This window comes from Silurus aristotelis, assembly GCF_946808225.1.
Source record: "Silurus aristotelis genome assembly, chromosome: 9".
NCBI lineage: Eukaryota > Metazoa > Chordata > Actinopteri > Siluriformes > Siluridae > Silurus > Silurus aristotelis.
In genome coordinates this window covers 11,958,842-11,981,341 of record NC_139582.1, presented here as the reverse complement: position 1 = coordinate 11,981,341, position 22,500 = coordinate 11,958,842, and the positions used below count along the sequence as shown (strand labels likewise).

At 33.8% G+C, this 22,500-nt stretch overlaps 1 protein-coding gene across 1 annotated transcript; it reads left to right on the top strand.

The window, feature by feature from the left end:
* The first annotated feature begins 836 nt into the window (after window positions 1-836).
* On the top strand, window positions 837-19,144 carry cUnh16orf87 (chromosome Un C16orf87 homolog). The gene is made up of 4 exons (XM_083550990.1): window positions 837-1,269; window positions 3,039-3,117; window positions 10,786-10,965; window positions 16,767-19,144. The coding sequence occupies exons 1-4, from the start codon at window positions 1,075-1,077 to the stop codon at window positions 16,883-16,885; spliced, it is 573 nt and encodes a 190-aa protein (XP_083407116.1). The 5' UTR covers window positions 837-1,074; the 3' UTR covers window positions 16,886-19,144.
* Window positions 19,145-22,500: the final 3,356 nt, after the last annotated feature.

Genomic DNA, 22,500 nt, shown 5'->3' with positions numbered 1-22,500 from the left:
TTGATAAAAAAAACATCTGTGTTTACAAGTATTTGATGTTTAAATGATTTTCTGCTTGGCAGTGAAGACTGTAATTGTGACAGAAAGCTTACACAGACTTCTGCTAGTGTTCTGTTTGTGTTTTGAGTTTTTAAGAGCTACCAATTTCTGTATTTGTTTAGTGTAACGAAAGGAATAGGTGACATTTGGCCAGTTCCAGTGATAAAAATGAAATTAATGATATTATGATATGTAATTGACCATTTTTATCTCACAAAAATGAGGGCTGCAGTTTCTGTGCAGGATTTTTGGCAGGAAATTTCTGTTTACATAATAATTAAGGTTAAGGCTATAGGGCTTGGAGGTTAGATGATTTATATGTTAATATACAAGTCAGTGGAAAAACCCACAGAAATGTGTGTGTGTGTGTGTGTGTGTGTGTGTGTGTGTGTGTGTGTGTGTGTGTGTGTGTGTGTTGGGGGATGGGCTGTGAAAAAAGATTATTTGACCTTAACAATATAAAAAGTGTTGATTAAAAGCAAAAATAATAAATGAATAAAATAATACAGGATTGTATAAGATTGAAACATCAAATAATATTAGAATATATATATATTTTAAAAAATTCTGAGCCTCAAAAATATTCATTTCGCCGCCTTTAATATTTATAAAAAAAAAAAAAAAAAATATATATATATATATATATATATATATATATATATATATATATATATATATATATATATATATATATATATATATACATTTTAATCTACACACGTATATACAAGAAACAACTAAATGGTACATAATATAAGCTTTCAACCGGCTCTTCATTGTTTTCTGGGTCACGTGACCCGGTAGCGCCGAAGCGCGCATGCGCAGTGCGGGACACATAGAGACAGAGGAAATATCAACAGCATGTTCTTGGTTACTGTATCTTTTTTTAGTCGCACTGCGCATGTGCAGTGTGAATAATGTGGAAAATGAACTGTAGGTTTTTTTCTGGTAGGGTTTGGAGCTGATTGATGGTTTATGTATGTCTATGTGTGTGAGTGTGAGTGTGTGTGTGTGTTTGAATGTGTGTAAGACTGAATGCGCGCGCACGCGTGTGAGTGTGCGTGTGCGAGAGTGTGTGTGAAGTGGATGATATTACAGGCAAGGATCGACTTGATTATTCCGTCCTTCGCATTTTGGACTTTTTATTTTATTTTAATCACAATAATGTCCGCAAATAAAGTGAAGAAAGTGAAAATGGCAACCAAATCGTGTCCGGAATGTGACCAACAGGTGAGTGTTGATTTTATAACAGATGATATTATTATTATTTCATCTGGAAGTCTTCCTGATGTGGCGAGAGAGAGGAAGTTTGTCAATGCTGAAGTTGGTGCTTTTATTATTTAGCACTGGAGATGTTTTTATGGTGCTTTCAAGTGTGTGTGTGTGTGTGTGTGTGTGTGTGTGTGTGTGTGTGTGTGTGTGGTTTAAAAAACAAAAAAAAAAACTTCAGACAGGAAAAAGAAATATTGCTATTTCCGATTTCACTATTGATCGAATACAAATGCGCTCTTATATCATCATCAGCAACAACAACAAACAACAAAGAAATAAATAAATGATTGGCTATTATTTTCTCTGTGCCATCTGTGTGTGTGTGTGTGTGTGTGTGTGTGTGTGTGTGTGATCGCGAGGTCTAATATTCCATCTGGACTCTTCCTCATAATAGAAAATATGAAATATTTACTATTGTGTCATTTCACATGACTTTACTGTGGCTATTGAAAGACACTGCAGTGGAAACGGTGCATCTTCAGAGCCATTGTTGAAATATTTAAGCCATTAGAAATGATATCTGATTTTGATAATAATTTCTCAACAAAACATAACAGAAATAACAAAAGAGAGACATTTCCTAGTTGCATTGTTCACGATGCTCGTTTCAGATCAGGATCATTTCTGTGTTTTTTTTATTTATTTTATTTTTTATAATTGTTTGATTTAAAATAGATTGTGTGTAAAACTCTTATCATTCCTGCTTGTCTTTAATATTACATTATGACTCCTGTTTTCATTATGGTTTAATATGCTGTGTGCTCATTTGAGTCATTTCCTTTATTAATCAACCCCCCTCCCCAACACACACTCACACTCACATCTTATATTGCGTCTGATTTTAATTTCAGTCTGTTTTATATCTTAATTTCATATCATTCCTGCTAAAAAAAAACAGTCAGCGTAGAGATTTCTGCTTGCCAAGGCCAAGGCCACATTATTGGCTTTCTGCAGGGCAGGATGCCCAGATCATGGGCCACTTCTCATCATTTCCTTTTCACTGCTTTCATATTTCAACTGACTTGTAGGAATAAAAAAGTGGTTTGATTCTTTTAGTTTGGTTTTGATGAGAAAATTAAACAGCTAGTGTTAAAAAAATACTCCCTCGCATCAGGATTGCTGAGACTCCTTTATTCTCATTTTAAATCGTTAAAATTGCTAGGAATAAAAAGCTCAATATTTGAGCATATCAATAGTCATAGTATATAATAGTCATAATAATGTTTGCTGTTTTGAAATGTATAGTGTTATATTGTTAGAAATCAAATGCATGAGCCAGATTGTGAAGTGTTGCAGTAAGCAAGTTATATTTGCGATTTGTAACTTGGTAAAAGTGCTAGTGTGGCTTTTGTAACTAAATATTTATTTTAAATTAAGTTTGATAATTGAGTGTTTTTCAAAACAATCAAACATTTTTCTTTAATGTGCTTGAAAGGATAGGATGTGGTTGTAAAAGGTGGTTGTGATGGAGAGCAGGGTGTTTTTCCATTACAATCCACTTAACACACCAAAACCATCACGCTGAATAATTAAACAGGCACAAAGGTTGACATGATGGCGTTAATAATCAAGACCCGAGTAAATATCCGTTCTCTAACTGACGTGATACTGTTATCCTGTTAGCGTTGTGCAATCAGGACGTAAAAGCAATGGAGTATGTTATAAAAAGTGTAAACAGCATTGTTGTGTGTGTGTGTGTGTGTGTGTCTTTCTTCTTGGTTCTTCAGATCCCTGTGGCCTGTAAGTCGTGCCCTTGTGGTTATGTCTTCATCAGCCGAAAGCTGCTCAGAGAGCCACCTGCTATAGGTAACACCTTTTAAATGTTAATTTCCTAAAACAAATAATAATAATCTCGATGGTCTACTGGTACTGTACATCACATGTCTGGCATTTCATTCTCTCTTTATATAAAGTTGGACTGTGTGTTGTTTAAGATATTTTTATAGGAGCCTCAATCACATGTTTATGAAATATTGTCTATAAAATTTCTGTCAATTGGATTGTATAGATGGTGATTATTCTTTAAACAAAAATAGAGACAGATCTGTATCGATCCCAAAGGGCATGTTTTGTTTTTTATATTTATTTGAATTGAAATTTGATATTAAGAGGTAGAGTATGCACTTTTTCCACTTGTGTGGTGATAGTATTTACATCTGCTTATGTTTTGCAGTGAAACAGTTTAAACAAAGTCTAAAATCTAAATGTATACAATTTAGTTACACACCAAATCCAGCTCTAAGGCTAATGTTTCTAAGATAACAAGGGCTCCTCTAGCCGCCATTTTAGTATCATATCTCAATAATTGTAGAGTCATGTTGTTGACTCAAATGATTTCTGACAGTATGCTCTCTGCAGAGCTAAAATCAGTCAAGGAACTGAATCACTTTCCTTCACAGCCCACAGTTTGGCCTGAAGCATAGGGAGGCGTGGCCTAAAGTATGAATGGGGAAAATAGAAATTAGAAATAATTTGAATGATAATAGTCTGTTTGGTTTGTTTGTTTATTGAGTCAAACTGTTCTTTTTTTTTTATTTTTTTTTTAACACGTGTAGTTTTTATTTGACTCTAGCGCAACACTACAGATAAAATAGGACCAGGATTTTCAGGTTCTGTAGCTGAACTGTAGTTTAACCTCCAAACAAACATTGATCAAAACTAGAGTTATAATGTGTAATCTTATTCTGCTTGCTTTCCGATTATACGTGTAGTCTTACACAGTTGTAATGCCTCAGCTGTAAAAAAGATTAAAAATAAATAGCAGTTTATTGCAGAGCCGAGTAGCAGTGCTGCTGTTGTGCCTCTCCCTCTTTTATGAGCCATTTTAATCCGCACTGAAATGCTTCACAGGAAGTTTAAACAATGAATTGTTTAAAGCCTCTGGCAACACCGTTTTAGATGCTAAAGAGAAAACCTTTTGTTATACCAAAGATCCATCATTAAAGAAACATTAATCGTTTATTAATGTTAGAGCTAAGTAATATGTGGCTAACCTTTTTATATTGATTATATCTAAACTGTTCCAAAAGCAAGCTTTTCTGCCTGATCAGATCTGTGTGGGCGTGTCGGATTGCATAATGATTGTCAGCAGCGTCTTTAAGGCAGTGTCATTAACAACCCTGTCATAGATCCAGTGCCAGAAAAGCGTGTAGGAATGACAGTAGTTCTTACACAACGCTTTTGTTTTATTACATCATCCACTGCTTTGCTTATACAAGACATTCATGTTGCATTGGTGTATTTTGTACTTATTTCTAGTGAAGAATCAGCGTAGATTGCAGTATGTGTGTATTCTGATCAAATAGAAAATATTCTAATTCCAAGCAATTTAGATTACACTCAGGCACACAATTAATGAGAGAGCAGGAAAGAAGTTTTAGTTGCTGTAGTTTTTGGGGCAAAGGTGCAAAATGTGATTCACCTACTCGCCTACATGTCTCCTGTATAACTGCAGGATTTAAAAGCGATGAGCTCCATTTCTGCAGTAGGCACGACTGTTGTCGTTATACAGGTCAGAATTATTCAAATCCAAACACATTTACTATACTTGAAAATGCAAACAACTATTATTAAAAACAGAGCTTTTGTTAGGTCTAAAAACATGCACATGCAACACACCAAATGACTGCAGGATATGAATGGCAGCCATCTTACATACGTTTTTGCATATATAATAGCAAACAAAAAGGGCACCGATGTAAGCAGATGGTTAATAGTTTTTAAAACTTGTGTAGCACTGATGTCTACCAAATAAGTCCAGTCTACTTTAAATTATTTGAAAGAATGAAAAATGAAATGCATAACTCTCTTTTGCAGTCATAATTTCACTATTATTTGAAAATGTGAAATGTTTTGATAGGGACTTCCATAGACATTCACAAAACTGTTAAAAGATAATGAACATCTGAGCTTTTTGACTTCCAATAGTTGAAGAGGACGTTTTTGTTTTTAGGTATTTTATATATTGTAAGTTAATACTTAATAACACATTTGTATTAGCAATTATTAGGAAATATTTTTTTGGAATGAAGAAAAAGACTGGTTAATCAGTGGGCAAATATTAAAATAACAGCTATTAATTACTAAACTAGCAGAACTAGAAAAGCTAGTGGTGTTGCTCTTTGTAGCTTTTAACAATAAAAAGTCTAAATTTCATAGTCTAAAAGTCTTGATTATAATGTCTAACTTCTAAATGATGCATAAAACACAATTAGACTCTAAATTAAGCAAAATATTCTAATGCAACATGAGCAGTTAAACTACAGACAATGTATAAAGGAGCTCATTATAAAAAAAATAATAATACTTTTTTCAGAAGCCTAATTTTTGCTCCTGATTAACACACAGTTAATAGTGCAGTGATAGACTGTATTTGTTTCACTGTGTGAATTGAACACATGCGTAAGTGGGTGTAAATTGGAAGTATCCTGGTCAGAGGTGTAACTGCAGATTTTTGAGAGTCGCCGCAGTGCTTTAGTGACTTCTTGCTGAAATCGCTGTTCGCTTGAATGAGTAACGTGGAGTGGAAAAGGGGGGAAGGGTGAACTAATTCACTAATTCCTGCCTAAAAATGCTCCTTTCCCTTTACTCCCTCCTCCTCTGCAGCATGGAGTGTTTAGGCCTCATAAGCCTCATTAACTTCATTATGGCTTTAATAAAAAAAAAAATAAAAAAAAAAAGACAAGAACTCTGTCCTTTCTGGCTCGTTCAACTTCAGATTAGTGAGAGGTGATGACTTATTTAAGTTGCAGTGGACTGAAACTGTAAACGGTGAATCAGTCTATCTTTGTGCAGTTTTAACTTTTTAAAATGGATGACGTTAAACCAGTGTGGGAAGGTAGATGTTAGATGTGTTGTTTCCAGGAAAGTACTGACTGCAAATCTTTCCATTTTTGATGCAGTAGAGACACAAACATGGCTATATATATATATATATATATATATATGAGACATACAGCAGATTTGGCATATACTGATCTCCCGTTAGGGGTCGCCACAGCGGATCCTCCGCACGTTTGATTTGGCACATGTTTTACGCTGGATGCCCTTCCTAACGCAACCCTCCCCAATTTATCCGGGCTTGGGACCGGCACTAAGAGGGGCTGGGGATGGTTCCCTGACCGGGAATCGAACCCGGGTCGCAGCGGTGGGAGCGCTGCATCTTAACCACTAGACCACCAGTATGGCTATTATACTTTACATTAGTAATTGTAAGCGTTTTTTTTGTTTTACATGTTTTAACATGATATGGAATCATTTTTGTTACACGTTACCTTAGGTATGGTTAATTACTCACTAATTTAACATTATGCTGAAGTTCATGCTTTGTTAATGTTAACAAAGTAGTAAGTAGGGTTTAGAAATTGTTGCACGCATGTTGTTACAGAAAAAATAAACTACATGCCCTGTAGTGTTCTATAACCTTAAAAAACATCTGACTGTTTTAAAGAAAACATTTTGGATTTGGTAAAGCAGCCCTGTGAATGAGCTGTTACTATAGAAACAATAGTGTTAAAATTGGCATGTTAATTTAACAGTACATCAGTTTCATAAAGGAAAATATCAAATAAACGATATAGCAGCATTTTTGGTCTTTCTCTATTTTTTAAATATATAATTTATCTGCGTTATTTGATACGAGGTAGGATCTGTAGCCATTCGGTTGCATGTTAATAATGATTAAAAGATTCTTTTAAATGGTGCTTTCAAAGGATGTTTTATGATGGTTTAATTTAAATGAATGAAATAATATATGTATACTCGGCGTGTCTCGATTGTAATTTGTTTGTCTCATGATTAATTATCATGCAGATAATTAAGATGAATGATTTAATTGTATTTTTCATTAAAGCTATGCTGTAGATCGGGTCTCTTTTATGTCTAGAGAAGAAACAAAAAGATACTAAAGAGTAAAATGAATGAAAGCAGTCTTGTTGTGGAACTTACTAACTGCTTACTGAGATTTTAATGCCACTCTAAATGAGATATTTATTAAATGACTAAAGGAGAGTAAAGCAGTTCTGCATATGGAGAAATGACGATGCTTAAACTAAATGTGTTGTGAGAGATTTGACTGCATTCACATTATTACATTCTGTGGGGTTTTTGTGTTTGTATGGTGTTTTTTATTTATTTTTTTCTTGATCTTTTATATTCATAACAAGCAGTAAACACCCCTGTCCCTGCACATGCACATTTGCACATTGATTTCTTGGCCAATTGTTTCAAAATCTGCTCTGGTCAAGGTTCTTCTAGCTTGGTTTAATCAATATAAAAAACCCATGTATTAACTAAATCCCCAATTACCACTTTCTTTTGCTGGGTTTTCTGATGCTGCTGTAAATCCTCCATTATTGTTTTGTTGTTTTTTTTGCTGTTACAATGTTGGTGGATGATAACGTGCACACATTCGGGAATAACCCGACGTTCTGAAGTTCTTATTCATGTCACATCACAACATATTAGTTCCCTATCTGATCTAGGACCAGACAAATAAGTGACTCAGATCAGTAAAAAAATCTGATTAGTTTGTTTTGATTTAGGGCAGGAAACAATGATTTTGTGAACGTGAACACAGCCGTAAAGATTTCATGCTTTCCATCCCATTAGCTTGGTAAAGGATTGGAACAATGAAATAAAACAATAACATTGGATGCGTTATATAATTTTTTTTTATTTTTTTTGTATCTACCCCTTATGATAAATGAAGGCAATTAAATGGCAAATGTAATATTGAAACATTGCATATTAGCCAATATCAATACTGATCCAATATATCTAATACATTTTGTTTACAGTATATATTTTAAATAAATTGCTTGAAAACATGATGCCCAAAACTGTTTACAGTATATATTTTAAATAAATTGCTTGAAAATATGATGCCCAAAACTGTTTACAGTATATATTTTAAATAAATTGCTTGAAAATATGTTGCCCAAAACTGCAGCTTAGATTGTGTTTGTTTGTTACACAGAATGGTCAGATATTTCAAAGTCACTTCCATTGTAAATTTAATGAAGTAAAAATTATGAATATGTTATATGATCAAAATTAAGCTCAGTAATGTATTTTTATATTGGATAGAAATATGTCATTTAAACAATCAAGAAATATGTATATGTATAAACCTGATATATAATAAATAAAAATATATATACACGCACACAGATATTTTTTATTTAAAATAATATTTTTATAGCAGGTTTGGATTTTCCATGATACACATTGGAAATCAAGCATAAGAAAATATTGACTAAGAGACACAAAACACTCCTGCAGTCTGTGTTTCACATTAGAGAGTTTACTGTAGCAGCATATTTTTGGTGTTTCAGTGTGTAACCGCTGGCTGACGCTCAGCTCACAGTTATGAGTGGAATGTTAAACACAGGCCTCTTTGTAGCAGAGCTTTAAACTCCAATCAACTGCGTAATAAATTCTGCTCTTTGTTTTACATAATGCAATCCAGATAGTGAATTATACTGAAATCCCTGTACAGCAGAAGTTTAGCTTCACATGACTAGTGAAGGTTTTTTTTCTCTTCTGCAAGAGAGGAAGTGTGTACAGAGATATATTTTTTTTGCTTTGAGTGCTCAGGTTTCAGTGTTAGCTGCTTTTTCTCTAAGCAGGATGGACTATTTATACTGGGCTTATGCTAAGAATAACTACTCGATTTTCAAATAGGTCAGGATTTTATTTAGGCTGACCGACCAGCCTGTGCGAGACCATAAAGAGAGGATAAAGCATGGTTTTATTTATGGTTTTAAGTCTAAATTAGATTTGGATATTATTTTTTATGAATAAATATACAATTTTTTGATAGGTCTGCTAGTTAAACAGTGACGTGAGCACTGTAGAAGTGTTTCAGCAGGATTTCACCCTTAGCCCCACTCTGACACTGACAGAAACCAGTGTCAAGGAAGAAATAAATCAAACGAGCTGCAGAACAGTTCCTGTTAGGGCAGGTTATTGACATGATCAGGATTCCTGCAGTATTGTGTAGAAACGACACAGTACTGCAGTAAGACAGGGAGGAGACTTCCATATTTAACACACTGACACGCATAAAAATAATCTGCCAGATTGATTCTGTCCATGCAGCAATTCAAAATATGAATTGAAACAGAATTCACAATACGCATCATAATATTCAGGTTTTCTGACGGTGGCAACAGTAAAGCACTAAAAACAATCTTTTTTTTTTAATAATAAAAAGAAGATGCATACTATTAAAATTTTATTTATAATGTTCATATATCTTCTTCTTCTTCATGTAGCGGATGACCTGCTTCCATACCCCCCTGTCCTCTACATCTGCCTCTTTCAAACCAACTCCCTGCATGTCTTCCCTCACCACATCTCTCACCACACCTCCTCCTTGGTCTTCCTCTTTTCTTCCTTCGTGGTGGCTCCCTTCTCAGCACCCTCCTACCAATTTACCCCATGTTCCTTCTCTGCACATGTCCAAACCATCTCAATCGTGCTTCTCTCACTTTGTCTTCAAAACATCCTACATGCACTGTCCCTCTAATAAACTCCTTTTTAATCCTGTCCATTGTCGTCACTCCCAATGAAAATCTCAACATCTTCAGCTCTGCTACCTCCAGCTCCACCTCCTGTATTTACTCAATACCACTGTCTCTAAACCATACAACATCGCAGGAGTGATTTGTGATAGAAGAGTATCTGCAAGAGTAAAAGGGAAAGCTTATAGAACTGTGGTGAGACCTGCGATTACTCTTCTCCACCCACTTCACCCTGCCTGCACTCTTTTCTTCACTTCTCTAACACGCTCTCCATTACTTTGCACTGTTGACCCCAGGTACCTGAACTCCTCCACCTTCTTCACCTCTTCTCCCTGCAACCGCACCACTCCACTGCCCTCCCTCTCATTCACACACATGTACTCTGACTTACTCCTACTGACTTTCATTCCCCTTCTCTCCAGCGTGTACCTCCATCCTCCACTCTCTTCTCAAAACTGTTATTTACATATTTTATTGTTGTGGTTTACAATCATTTACTTTATATCATATTTTAAATAAGTAAATTAGACATTGTATTAAGTATTTCTGTAATGAAATAACATTGGAAATGAATGATTAGGTCTCAGTGAAACATGCAAGAGAAGAAAAGGTGTCTTGTCTTAAAGAAGGAGGAGCTGAAATATTAAATTGGTTGAATATTATCTTTTAAGTTTTAGCAAGCATCTATTTTACTACACGCTTTTTACTGCATACATATGTTCAACTGTAGTCTAATGAATGGGAAGCCATTTTGTATTTGATGGAAAGTCATAAAAAAAATGACTAAGCATTTTTGTGGGTAAATAAAAACTTTCTCTTTTTTTTTTTTTCTGCCTATACTGCACAAATTGTAGTTATAATCTTTATTTTTAATTGAAATTTCATTTAGCCCTTTTTTTATTTCTCATTATTGTGCATTTGATTCTGTTTCCCTCCAATGTCCTGTCAGACAAATCGGACGTGAAGAGAAGACGGCCAGAAAGAATAAGAAGGGAGAAAATCAATTTAACCTCCACCAATGATATGGAGAACAGAAGGCGGTCTCGCTCCAACAGCCAATCAGATACAATCCGAAGAGGACGGGGCAGGCCAAAGACCGTGGGCTTGAAGAAGCAGGAAGAGGAGAAAGGTGAGCTAGCTTCTGATGCTGTTTCTTCCAACCAGACTATTTTTTCCCTTATTGCATCTGCGACATTTTTATAAGCTTTGTACTTCATGTACTTCATTATTTTTGGTTCGACTTTAACTGAAGGCCGTTTTTATGAGAACGTGTAATGTCACACATTAAAAGAGAATTCTTTCTCCCCTGAGCATCAAACTGTCTTCATATCATAATACAATGTTTTTAGCCCAATCGTCCTGTTCCTATAACTGACAGCCTTGTGGAGATCTCACACGCTCTTATTATCTTTCTTTTATTGAGTCTCGCACACATCATCTGGACTCACACTCTTCCTCTCTCAATCTCTCTGTTTTTTATGGTCTCTCGCTTTATCTCCTTCACTTTCTTTAGCTTACAATTTCTCACACAATTTATTTTACTTACTGTCTCTTTCAATCTGGTACACTCCAAATCTCAGAGTGTGTCTCCCTCTATGTCTTGCTTTTTCCTACTGTCTTACTCTCTTACTGTCTCACTCTCTGTTACTGGCTTGCTTTTTGTATCAGTTTTCTTTCTCTAACTCTCAAGTTTTCACCTTTTTTTTAATGTCTCTCACTGTTTATGATCTCTCTGTTACTGTCTATGTCTATATTTGATCTCTCTTTTAAATGTCTTACTCTTTCACTCTCTCTGCACTTTTATTCTGTCGCTCACTTAATCTTAATTTTCTAAAATCTTCTTTACTGCTTTTTTTTAATATCCAATTTTTTTCTCTATCTCTTTAATATTCTCAAACAACATGTCTTAGCGTTCTTTTTGTTTTGTTGTTAAAATGAGAATTAACACCATTACACATAGTGAACATTTAATTTTTACACATGATGATGCTTTATTTCCTCCTTAACGTCTTTCTCTTTTACTGCAAACACCTTACTGAAACCACAGAAACCTAACAGTAGTGCTCGATAACAAGAAATAGTTTTATGTAAGATCAGCGACTTCTCAAGAACACAGAAGCTTCAGATCCTTATCATAGTTTTTTCTTTTTTTTTTTCTTTTATTAATCAGCTTTTTTTTTTTTTTTTTTTTTTTTTGCCTTTTTTCTTTATTTACATTTTAAACTGGAACAATCCTAGTTTCAATATGTTCTGTGAATATCAACACTCATTAGGCCATGAATATATATATATATATATATATATATATATATATATATATATATATATATATATATATATATATATATATATAATATTTATTAGGGCTGCAACAACTAATCGATAAAATAGATAAAAATAGATAATGAAATGCTGTTTTTGATTTGTTGGGCGGCTCAAGATATGGGTTAACGTGACGGCAAGATAACACAGCCGCTTGCAAAATGGCGGAGAGAATTGGCAATAGGAGCATTTTATATTAAAATGCTGTAAGACTGTAAAACCTGTAAGTTATGCAAAGCGGAGTTTGTGTGGGTTGGAAGTACCACAGTGATGCACTGGTATTGCTAAAGTGTAAACTGTTTGTTTGATCACTTCGGGACAGTCACACTGGATCTGTACTGGTTGCGCAATCACCTCGATCACGACATTGTGATAGATTAAATCAAAACGGTGCGAACAAACACTGAATCTAAAAGCAGCAACTAATAGCAGCAGTAAATGATTACTTTTTAGTCACTCTTGTGGTTTTCAGGAAATGATTTTGCATTTGTACACCAATGCTTTTTGTTTCCTTTTTTCACTCAAGCCTGTTAGCCTGCTACATTTCTCTATTAAATTCTCTTTTATAACATTTGTCTACTACAACAGTTAACTATCTGTTTTCAAACGTGATTTTTCTACTTTGAATTGTTTGTTTTCAATGTTTGTATATTCAATTCATACATATCATTTAATTATTATACACAATTAAATTAGTTATATATTTTACATGCTTATAAATAAACCAAAAATTGCCATAACAATGTTGTATTCTAATTTATATATTAACCATTTTTTTAAATGGTTGTCAACTTGCCATCTGCCAAATAGAACACAAATGATGATTTACACAATTTGCTTCACTGTTTTTTTTGTTTGTTTGTTTTTTTAACAAGAAGAAACAACCCAGCATGAGTGAATTTGGGAGAAATCCCGCATCCACTCCTCAAAAAGCAGCACTATAAGCTTTTAAATGTCTAAATGAAAGGTAGTTAAACTATGTGGCTTTTGCTTTTTTTAAAGTTTACTTTTATGCATAAATTTATACCCTAAATTAATACATAAATACATAAATTTATACCCTTTAGGGTATACATTTATACCCTTAAATTTATACCCTAAATTAAGGTTTTATATAGTTATAATAATCAAAACATCAATAAAAAAATGTCAGATTAATAATCGGAAAATAATCGTCCCATTATTCATTTTATCAAAATATTAATTGCAGCCCTAAGACAGATAGATAGATAGATAGATAGATAGATAGATAGATAGATAGATAGATAGATAGATAGATAGATAGATAGATAGATAGATAGATAGATAGATAGATAGGGGGGTGTATTAGGGCTGTCAATTGATTAAAATGTTTAGTCCTGATTAACTGCATGAGTCAACACATAATTAATCATAACTTAAACATTTGTAAGTTTTTAATACTCTAATCAACATGGACAAATATGGATGCTTAATGCAAATGTATGTTTATTATTAGTGAAACCAAACTCAACATAGAGCATGAACACAAAATAGTATTTTATTTGTTTTAAAGTAATAATGATGTTTTAAATTATGTAAATCATCAGGAAACCAAAATTAACTTTTGCTATGTTTCCACACGGACGGTTTTAATTGCTGGATTTGTGCATCATGGCTTATTTTGGTGCTTGATTTCAGACTTGGCAAATCAGTAAAACAATGTTTAGTGATTAAAAAAAAAAAATAATAATAAATTCGGTTGTCTTTTATTTTTATTATTTTTATTTAATTTTTTTTTTATTTATTGATATTTTTAACAAAAATGATCAAACAGAAATGCACACTGCATTAATCACGCGTCAATAAAATGTGTGCCGTTAAAATAAAATTTTGTTAACGTGTTAGACACACGTATATTTCTATATAATTCCAGTCATTCAGTCACCAATTCTAGACACCTTTTTATTAAAGCACATTTTGAACATTATCATTCTCCACTGACTGAATCATATGTTCATTGAATTAAATTTCTTCATTTTAAATCTATTCTTGGCTCAGCTGCAAAGTTTAATATGCACAAGAGGAAAACATTAGTCATTATTTTTACATTTGTCCACACTGAACTCACCTTCATTTGTCTTGCAAATTGTCTTACTCTGATAAGCAAAATAAGCCTTCAGGTTGTGTGTCTGTTGTTATTTTAGTTTTCAGCATTAAAATAGTGTTGAAGGTTGGATTAATTTGACTTTGATGATTAATTTGACTTTGATCATCTTCTTCTTCTTTCGGCTTCTCCCATTAGGGGTCGCCACAGCGGATCATCCATCTCCATACCCCCCCCCCCCCCCCCCGGTCCTCTACATCTGCCTCTTCAAACCAACTACCTGCATGTCTTCCCTCACCACATCCATAAACCTCCTCCTTGGTCTTCCTCTTTTCTACCTTCCTGGTGGCTCCATCCTCAACATTCTCTTACACGTGTCCAAACCATTTCATTTAATTTAATTTTATTTTATTTATTTGACAGGGACAATGCAACATACATACATAGACATACATACATAGTGTCAAAGCAAGCTTGTCACTGAAATGCTACATAAAAAGTTTATAGCAAATGCTAATTTTCAACTCCTGTCCCTGGTTGGGCTCTAAACACAGTACAATTTACAATTTACTAAAGTACTTCAATTTAAACAAATAACATGATATGGACAATTCCCGTCCCTAGTCATACACAATAAAATTTACCCATGAGATTTTCCCGTAAAGTTTACATACACACATATATCATATACAACTCTTACCTACTAGATAAAAATGAGTGCACCTTTGGTTTGTCTTTAACCAGTTTTTTAGCCTGGAAGTAAACACATTAAAGTCCAGTATAGTCTTAATGTCAGATGGTAATGAGTTCCAGAGTTTGGAGCTCTTCACAGAGAAGGTAGTTTGACCAAAACTGGTCCTACAGTATGGGATTTTACATTCATGATTTGTAAAACTCCTAGTGACTCGAATGCTGCTCTGTCTCTCAATAAATGAACTTAATGGCTCAGGTACTAAATGATTAATGCACTTGTAAATTAATTTAAGAAAGCAAAAATTGCTAAAACTCTCAAAATTCATTAAATTATATTTCTTAAAAATGGTACAGTGATGGTGTCGAATTGGTTTTTTGTCCATAATTTTTATTGCTCTGTTGTATACAGAACGTATGCATTTGGTTGCAGTAGGAGTGGCTTGAGCCCATGCTGTCATGTAGTACGATATATGAGAAAAGATCATAGCATGCATGTACAGCAGGGCTGCCTGATGCGGTATAAAACTTCTAATTAATTTAAAACAATTGAGATTACTTTGTATTGTTTTTAAAATGTTCTTTATGTGCTCATCTCAATTTCACCTTCCTCACCTTGTCTTCAAAACATTCTACATGTGCTGTCCCTCTAATAGACTCATTTCTAATCCTGTCCATCGTCGTCACTCCCAACGAAAACCTCAACATCTTCAGCTCTGCTACCTCCAGCTCCACCTCCTGTCTTTTACTCAATACCACTGTCTCTAAACCATACAACATCACAGGTCACACCACAGTCCTATAAACTTTCCCTTTCAAACTCTATCACAAATCACTCCTGTCACTCTTCTCCATCCACTCCACCCTGCCTGCATTTTTTTTCTCACTTCTCTAACACACTCTCCGTTACTTTGCACTGTTGACCCCAGGTACCTAAACTCCTCCAACTTCTCCACCTCTTCTTCCTGCAACCGCACCACCATGTACTCCGTCCTACTCCTACTGACTTTCATTCCCCTTCTCTCCAGCGTGTACCTCCACCTCTCCAGGCTCTTCTCAAACTGCTCACTACTCTGCATTAAAATAATTCACAAGTCACATTTTCCAATCAAAACAGCGTTTTCTTGATATTTCAATATAAAAATGTATTTTGGGTTCAGCTACATGATTGTCATTAAATAAGCACCATATATTCAGACCAATTACATGCTCATTTGGAGGATGTTAACATGGAACCTTGCCAGTTTTAGTATGTTGTAAGATATCTAGCATGTAAATGTAACTCATTTAGCTAGATTGATATAAACAGATGGTGTCTCTCATGGTAACATCCCTCTTTTGTCTAACCTGTGTTAGTGTTAGCTAGACAAATAGTCAAGTAACTATTGTTAGGCAGTATATTATCTTATTAGTGATGGCCGCAGGATATGTGGGTGTTTCTACTTTGCGTATTCATGCATATTCATAGATCCTGTGGTTTAATAAGCGTGAAGGAGTAAAGATTGTTTTTGTGGCATTTAAAAGCACATAAAAACAATTAATTGTTCTGCATAATCGTTTCTAATTGTATATTCAAGTCATTTTAAAAAATAAACCACAGAGATTAATTTATGGTTTTATTATGTTTTATTCGATCTTGATACATAATTCCTGAGTAGAATTAAATGTATAAAAAAGTATTTGTCTATATATTAACTGGCTTCAGACTTCAAACTTAAAAGATGTATTGTTCACAGTCTATTTATTCTTTATTTAAATATATATATTTTTTCTTCATAATAGTGCTTACTGGGCAAAAGTACAAAATAGAAATAATATAAAAATAATTATTTGTTTTGTTGTATGTTTTCCAGAAAAACAGGAGCGGGAGGTTGATATTTATGCCAATCTGTCAGACGAAAAGGCTTTTGTGTTCTCCGTGGCCTTAGCCGAGATCAACCGTAAGATATTGGGCCAGAGACTGATCCTGTAAGGGGAGAGAGCAACATATGATTGTCAGCTGAAAGTTTCGGACTCGTATTGCACAGATCTCTTGGTGACATGTATCCGGGAAGAATGCATTAAGTCAGGACTGATGAGCATTTCGCTCAGGAGGGCGACTATTTCAGGAGTCACACGAGGACAAGGGGACGGTGTCTGTGACGAATCTTTAAACATTATAAATATGGACGTGTAGGAATCTTCTCTATTTATCTTTAAAACAGATTTTATGAAATGTATTAAAGAAGGAGTGTTTTTTCCCCCTTTTATCCAAGTCAACACGATTCATGTTTTCTCATTCACACTTTAATACAATTCTTTAGTTTTTTTTGTTGTGTTTTTGTCAAGATAAAACATAAGAACATTTTCAAGGTTTTAATCACAAAATTCATCCAGCCAAGACTTGATGGAATACAAAGTTTGCTTCTCGTTCTTTGGGTAGATGTAACTAACAGTTAAGGGACATTTATAGCTACCAGTTTAGCACCATACATATTAAAAGTCATTGTTTAGCTCATCAGTGCCATTGACTGATACATCTGTATTAAATATATATAGGAAGGAAGTAATTTGGGTTTGAGTAGACTGTTTTTTTAGCTTTGCATTTTTCTATGGGACATTCATTTTATAAATAACAGTGTCATTCAATGTGTAAAAACACAATAACAAGTCTGAAGACTGATGATTTAGACATGCAGTTGCACAATGCTAAACTGGAGCCTATATGTTTCCATACTTTAGCTACATTAGCCAGTGTATATTTAAAGAAACAAATTTCATACACCAAACATGTCTTAGCTACTTGAATTTTTTTAATTATTGTTTTTTTTTTTTTTTTTTTTTTTTGCTGAATGTGAAATATTGAGATTACTTTAAAGGCCCTGTTTACATCTTGCATTACCAAGCATGTCTACTAATCCAGTTATGATTGTGCAGCATGTTGCAATGGTGAAAGCTCTGAACTTGCTTGTAGGTCCTTCAGAGGTTAGGTTGTTGTACTCAATAAATACCAGAACCCTCAAAGTGAATGAAGGGAGCCCAAAACTGAAAAGGGGGAACACCTGCTTGGACAGAATAAGCTCCACACTGGCCAGATGGGAACCTCAGTCTAGACACAGAGTACCCCTGCTTATGCAGAGGAAGCCCCACACCCCTCAAGTCCATCTTTACTGCTTGCTTTCACTGATTTCTGTTGCCCGGCATGAAACCTTTTCTGTTGACTGCGAATGAGTGTTGCTCACGCATCAGTTATGAATGTTAAATTAGAGGTGTAAACAAGGCCATAAAGGACTGAGTGCAAGTTAAGTGTTCTTCATCCAGGTCACAGATCCTAGACCTTTCCAAAGAGTGCTGATGGCTGGTGCTGTGTCTCAGAACGAGCCTGCCATAATCCGAGCAACTTTTTTTTTATTTTTCTTTTCTTTTTTTTTTTTTTTCTTTTTTTTTTATACATTCCAATGAGCCATTCTGCTTTGTAAATGCATTTGATCAAAAGAAGGGTGAGGGACTCTAAATCTAATGCTGGCGAACTTCCATTATTTATTGTTGCATCTTCTATTTTATAGACTTTTTTTTATTAACATTTATTTCACAAATGGTTAAATCTTACATGTGTAATAATCACCACAACCTATATTAAACATCAGAGGGAGAAAATGTGCAAATCTTACTGTTGTTTTTCAAAGGGAAGTTAATTATAACCATTCATCTCTCTCTCTCTCTCTCTCTCTCTCTCTCTCTCTCTCTCTCTCTCTCTCTCTCTCTCTCTCTCTCTCTCTCTCTCTCTCTCTCTCTCTCGTGTTTTGTGGAAGCTTTTGTTCCCTTTCTGTCTCACTCTCATAATCAGTCATCTCTTTCTCACTTACAGACTTTGTGTTTTCTCACTGCTTTATTTAGTACTAGACAAAGAACTATTTGTTTTATCATAGAACTACACAATGAAGACAAAGGTAATGGTGTAATTGTGCTAAGATATTTTGTGTTGTTCACAAAATGGCTTTACAGGCTACACCTACCTTTCTCTAAGATTTGTCTAAGAGAGTTTAAACTGCATTCAGATAAAAAGAATAACAACCAAGATTTGGAATTATATATAATCTGAAAAAGTCATTTTATTTATCTAAAATACACGTTTAGAAATCTTATGAAACATGCTTAATGTGAAGCATATGTTCATTTTTTTTTCTTTATTCAGAGATTATATTTATTATTGATTTAGATTATAACCCATGCTTTTTTATATATATATATATATATATATATATATATATATATATATATATATATATATATATATATATATATATATATATATATAAGGTTTTTGCCCTTCAATTGATCTACTTTCAGAATTTTTCTGCTTAATTTAGTGAAAATAATTGATTGCCTATAAATCTCAGGCACCATTTAACACATTTTGTGTGTGCAAAAACCTTAAACCTCACCTACTCTAGGTTTGGATTGGATTTTAAAAGCACTGAACTGTTAATCTTTGTCTCTTTTAGCAAAATTACAGTAATGTGACATTATCCCTGCCTGAGGCTAATTTGGTCTAGCAGCTCTAATGATAGCACTCTAATGATGCCGGCTGTGTTTAATAATGTAAAGCGAGGAACGGTTTGTATAATTTTTAATTTCGAAATGTGCTTACTGAGACCGCTTTATTGTCCCTATTTAAATTTTAACTGCAAGGAGAAGTACAAGGGGGGAGGTTTTTGTTGCATGGGCAGCAGATATTTTAATCAGAAAATATACATAAATATGTAAATAAAGTGCAAAAATATATATATTTTTCTATTTTGCAGTTATAAAAAATAAAACATTATTGTTAATGCTATTCAATAAGCCTCTATTTCATTAACAGTCGAGTCTGTAATGTAAACCATAACAAAATCATCCAAAGAGATAAAAAGATAGTGAGAGATCAATACAACTGTGAAAATCATTCAGAAATTGACACATCGAGAAACAAAAACAGGAAACTATTAAATATGATCATTACTTTGTCTTAAAGAACCTAATCCCCATAACCACAGTTTAAAGTCTAGTGAAAGCCTTCGGAGAAGAATAGAGCTTATTATTATATAACAAGTACATATGGGTGTGTCATGAATGCACAAACTTTTATATATATGTATTTAAACGAAACCATATTTTTGCACTTAAAGTATTTTTATGGAAAATTCTTTATTCAGTCATCGTCTGTAAGTGCTTTATCCTGGTCTGGGTTGTGTAGGAAAACATGGGGTGAGGCAGGAATACACCCTGTAAGGGAAACATTTACAAAACTTCACACAGAGAGAAACCTGAGCCAAGGATCAAAGTAATGACTGTGGAGCTGTAGGGCGGGAAACCTCGGTGCACCTCTCAGAATTATAAAATATGATGTATATCTATAGTATATAATTACACTTACTTCTGCATTAATCATTTGTCTAAAGATGTTTAGGGAAAAGAGTACATGTAACAGCAAGAGGCAAAGATGTACACTACAATTTGAATTTCAAATAATACGTATTACATCTAACATCAGTCACTATTAAATTAAGATAATCTCTGTTTTCATAAAACACTTGAGTCAATGAGGGTTGGAATAAGGGATTTTCCAACATGAGTCAATTCATTGTGTGTGTGTGTATGTTTTATATCTTGCCAGATAAAATATCTGACCGTTTTACCTTGTAAGGAAATTTGGTCCCCATGACTAAAAATTAAATGTAGCATACTGTTATATAATGCAAAAAGTACTTTAAAAAAGAGCAATTCAAACATGTTTTTCAGCACCCTTTATTTGCATATGGCTGTCACATCCATCAAAAGCACAGCAGGAGCTGAGAGACAGCCGTTACAAAGTCTGCACTCTTAACCCTTCTTTTCTATTCCAGTTCTAATATAACAATATTGTTTTTATTTGCAGTGTTAGCATTTTTGTTATGTATGTCCATTCAAATTTAAACTTCTCTGATGATCTTTATTTTCAAAAGTCATATTCATAATAGAGACTGTATATGTACCTAAATTGGTGTTAAAAATACATATGGATGGATGGATGGATTAATTAATTAATTAATTTATTTATTTATTTTATGGCTATCCTGCTTCCACTATTTCTTATTTCACTTCTTACCTGCTATGAAGAGAAGTCCTGTGCATGAGAAGGTCTAGCATTTACATCCGTATGTAAATATTGATCATCACTGTGATAAATAAATCATAGATTTGGTATTTTAGATTTTATTGTTATAAAATATAAAGCCTCTGCATTGGGAGATAGGGAAAATATGAGCATCTACCTCACACATTAATTGTAATAACTGAAACCCTCAAACCTGACTCATGGGAAATATTTCCCGGGATGACGTGACACACTTTGGTCCATGTGTATATTTTAGCCGGAAATGCTCTGATTTAAATTCATGGCTTTGCTCCAGAGAATCATCTGTATGAATAATGCGCATTCTCCTGCTCTGGGCCCTGGGGATGAGGCAGATAACACACACATACACACACCTATCTTAGCATGGATAATAAATCAAGCTGATTTAATTAAAACTAAGGTCATTTGACAGTTCTTTATGAATATAGCAATACATTTTAAAATGTGCTGTTTAAAAACTCCAGCATAACTTAACACAATCTATATGATATATGTTCAGAACTATTGGAAATGAGTTTGCTAGTTTATTTGCTCAGCACAGGAGTTTTTAAAACACCAAACCGAAAAAGATCATGCATATATATGATCTAACCTGAAAAAGTTTGTAATTTACTCAGTAAGACACCCCAAACGATTTTTACAAAATCTTTAGATCACATGTTTAACAAATTATATAAACTAACCCCTGCCAACTAACATAGGTCCAGCTATCCCAATTCAGTTACCAAAATAAATCTTAATCAGTTGGCTAACATGAGCCAACCTGATAAGATTTCAGAAAAGATCTTTTCATTCATATATTAATAAGCATCAATATACACTACTAACACTGGCCAGCTTTATAATATGAGCATTCTGTAGTTATGTGGGATATTAATAATATAAACTAGAACTCCAACCTGATACGACATTTAAGAGCAAATAACTCTTTACGTGTACGTATATAGCTGTGTTTATGTATGTTGCTTATATGTCAGAAATGCCCAAACCGAGGCCTGAGGTCCTTTGATTTTGGGGAGAAAATGCCAATTGGAAGAACTTGAAAAATAAGGACCAGCTTCATGTTTCTCATTAGAGATCACTGAATAGCTGCATTATATTGTACAATGAACTGGATTGTTTGTCATTGTACTATAATTTTCCCTGAACTACAACTTTGAAAATACATTTATATCAGTTAAGTGTTTACATTTTTGGTTGGATTTTGACGATACATATAATAAATATGCATTCAATAATACATGATTTCTTGATTGTGTACATTTCGGGGTAATAGGGCATTTTGTTCAAAACAATTCATATAATAACAAGGTATTTATTTAAGTTAAATTTCTGTATTTTTATCTATTTCGAAACTGTATTTGAGGGCAGGATCTGCTTAACTTTCCGTATTGTACAATGCAGTACAGCTATTCAGTGATCTCTAATGAGAGACATGTTTGTACCCACTA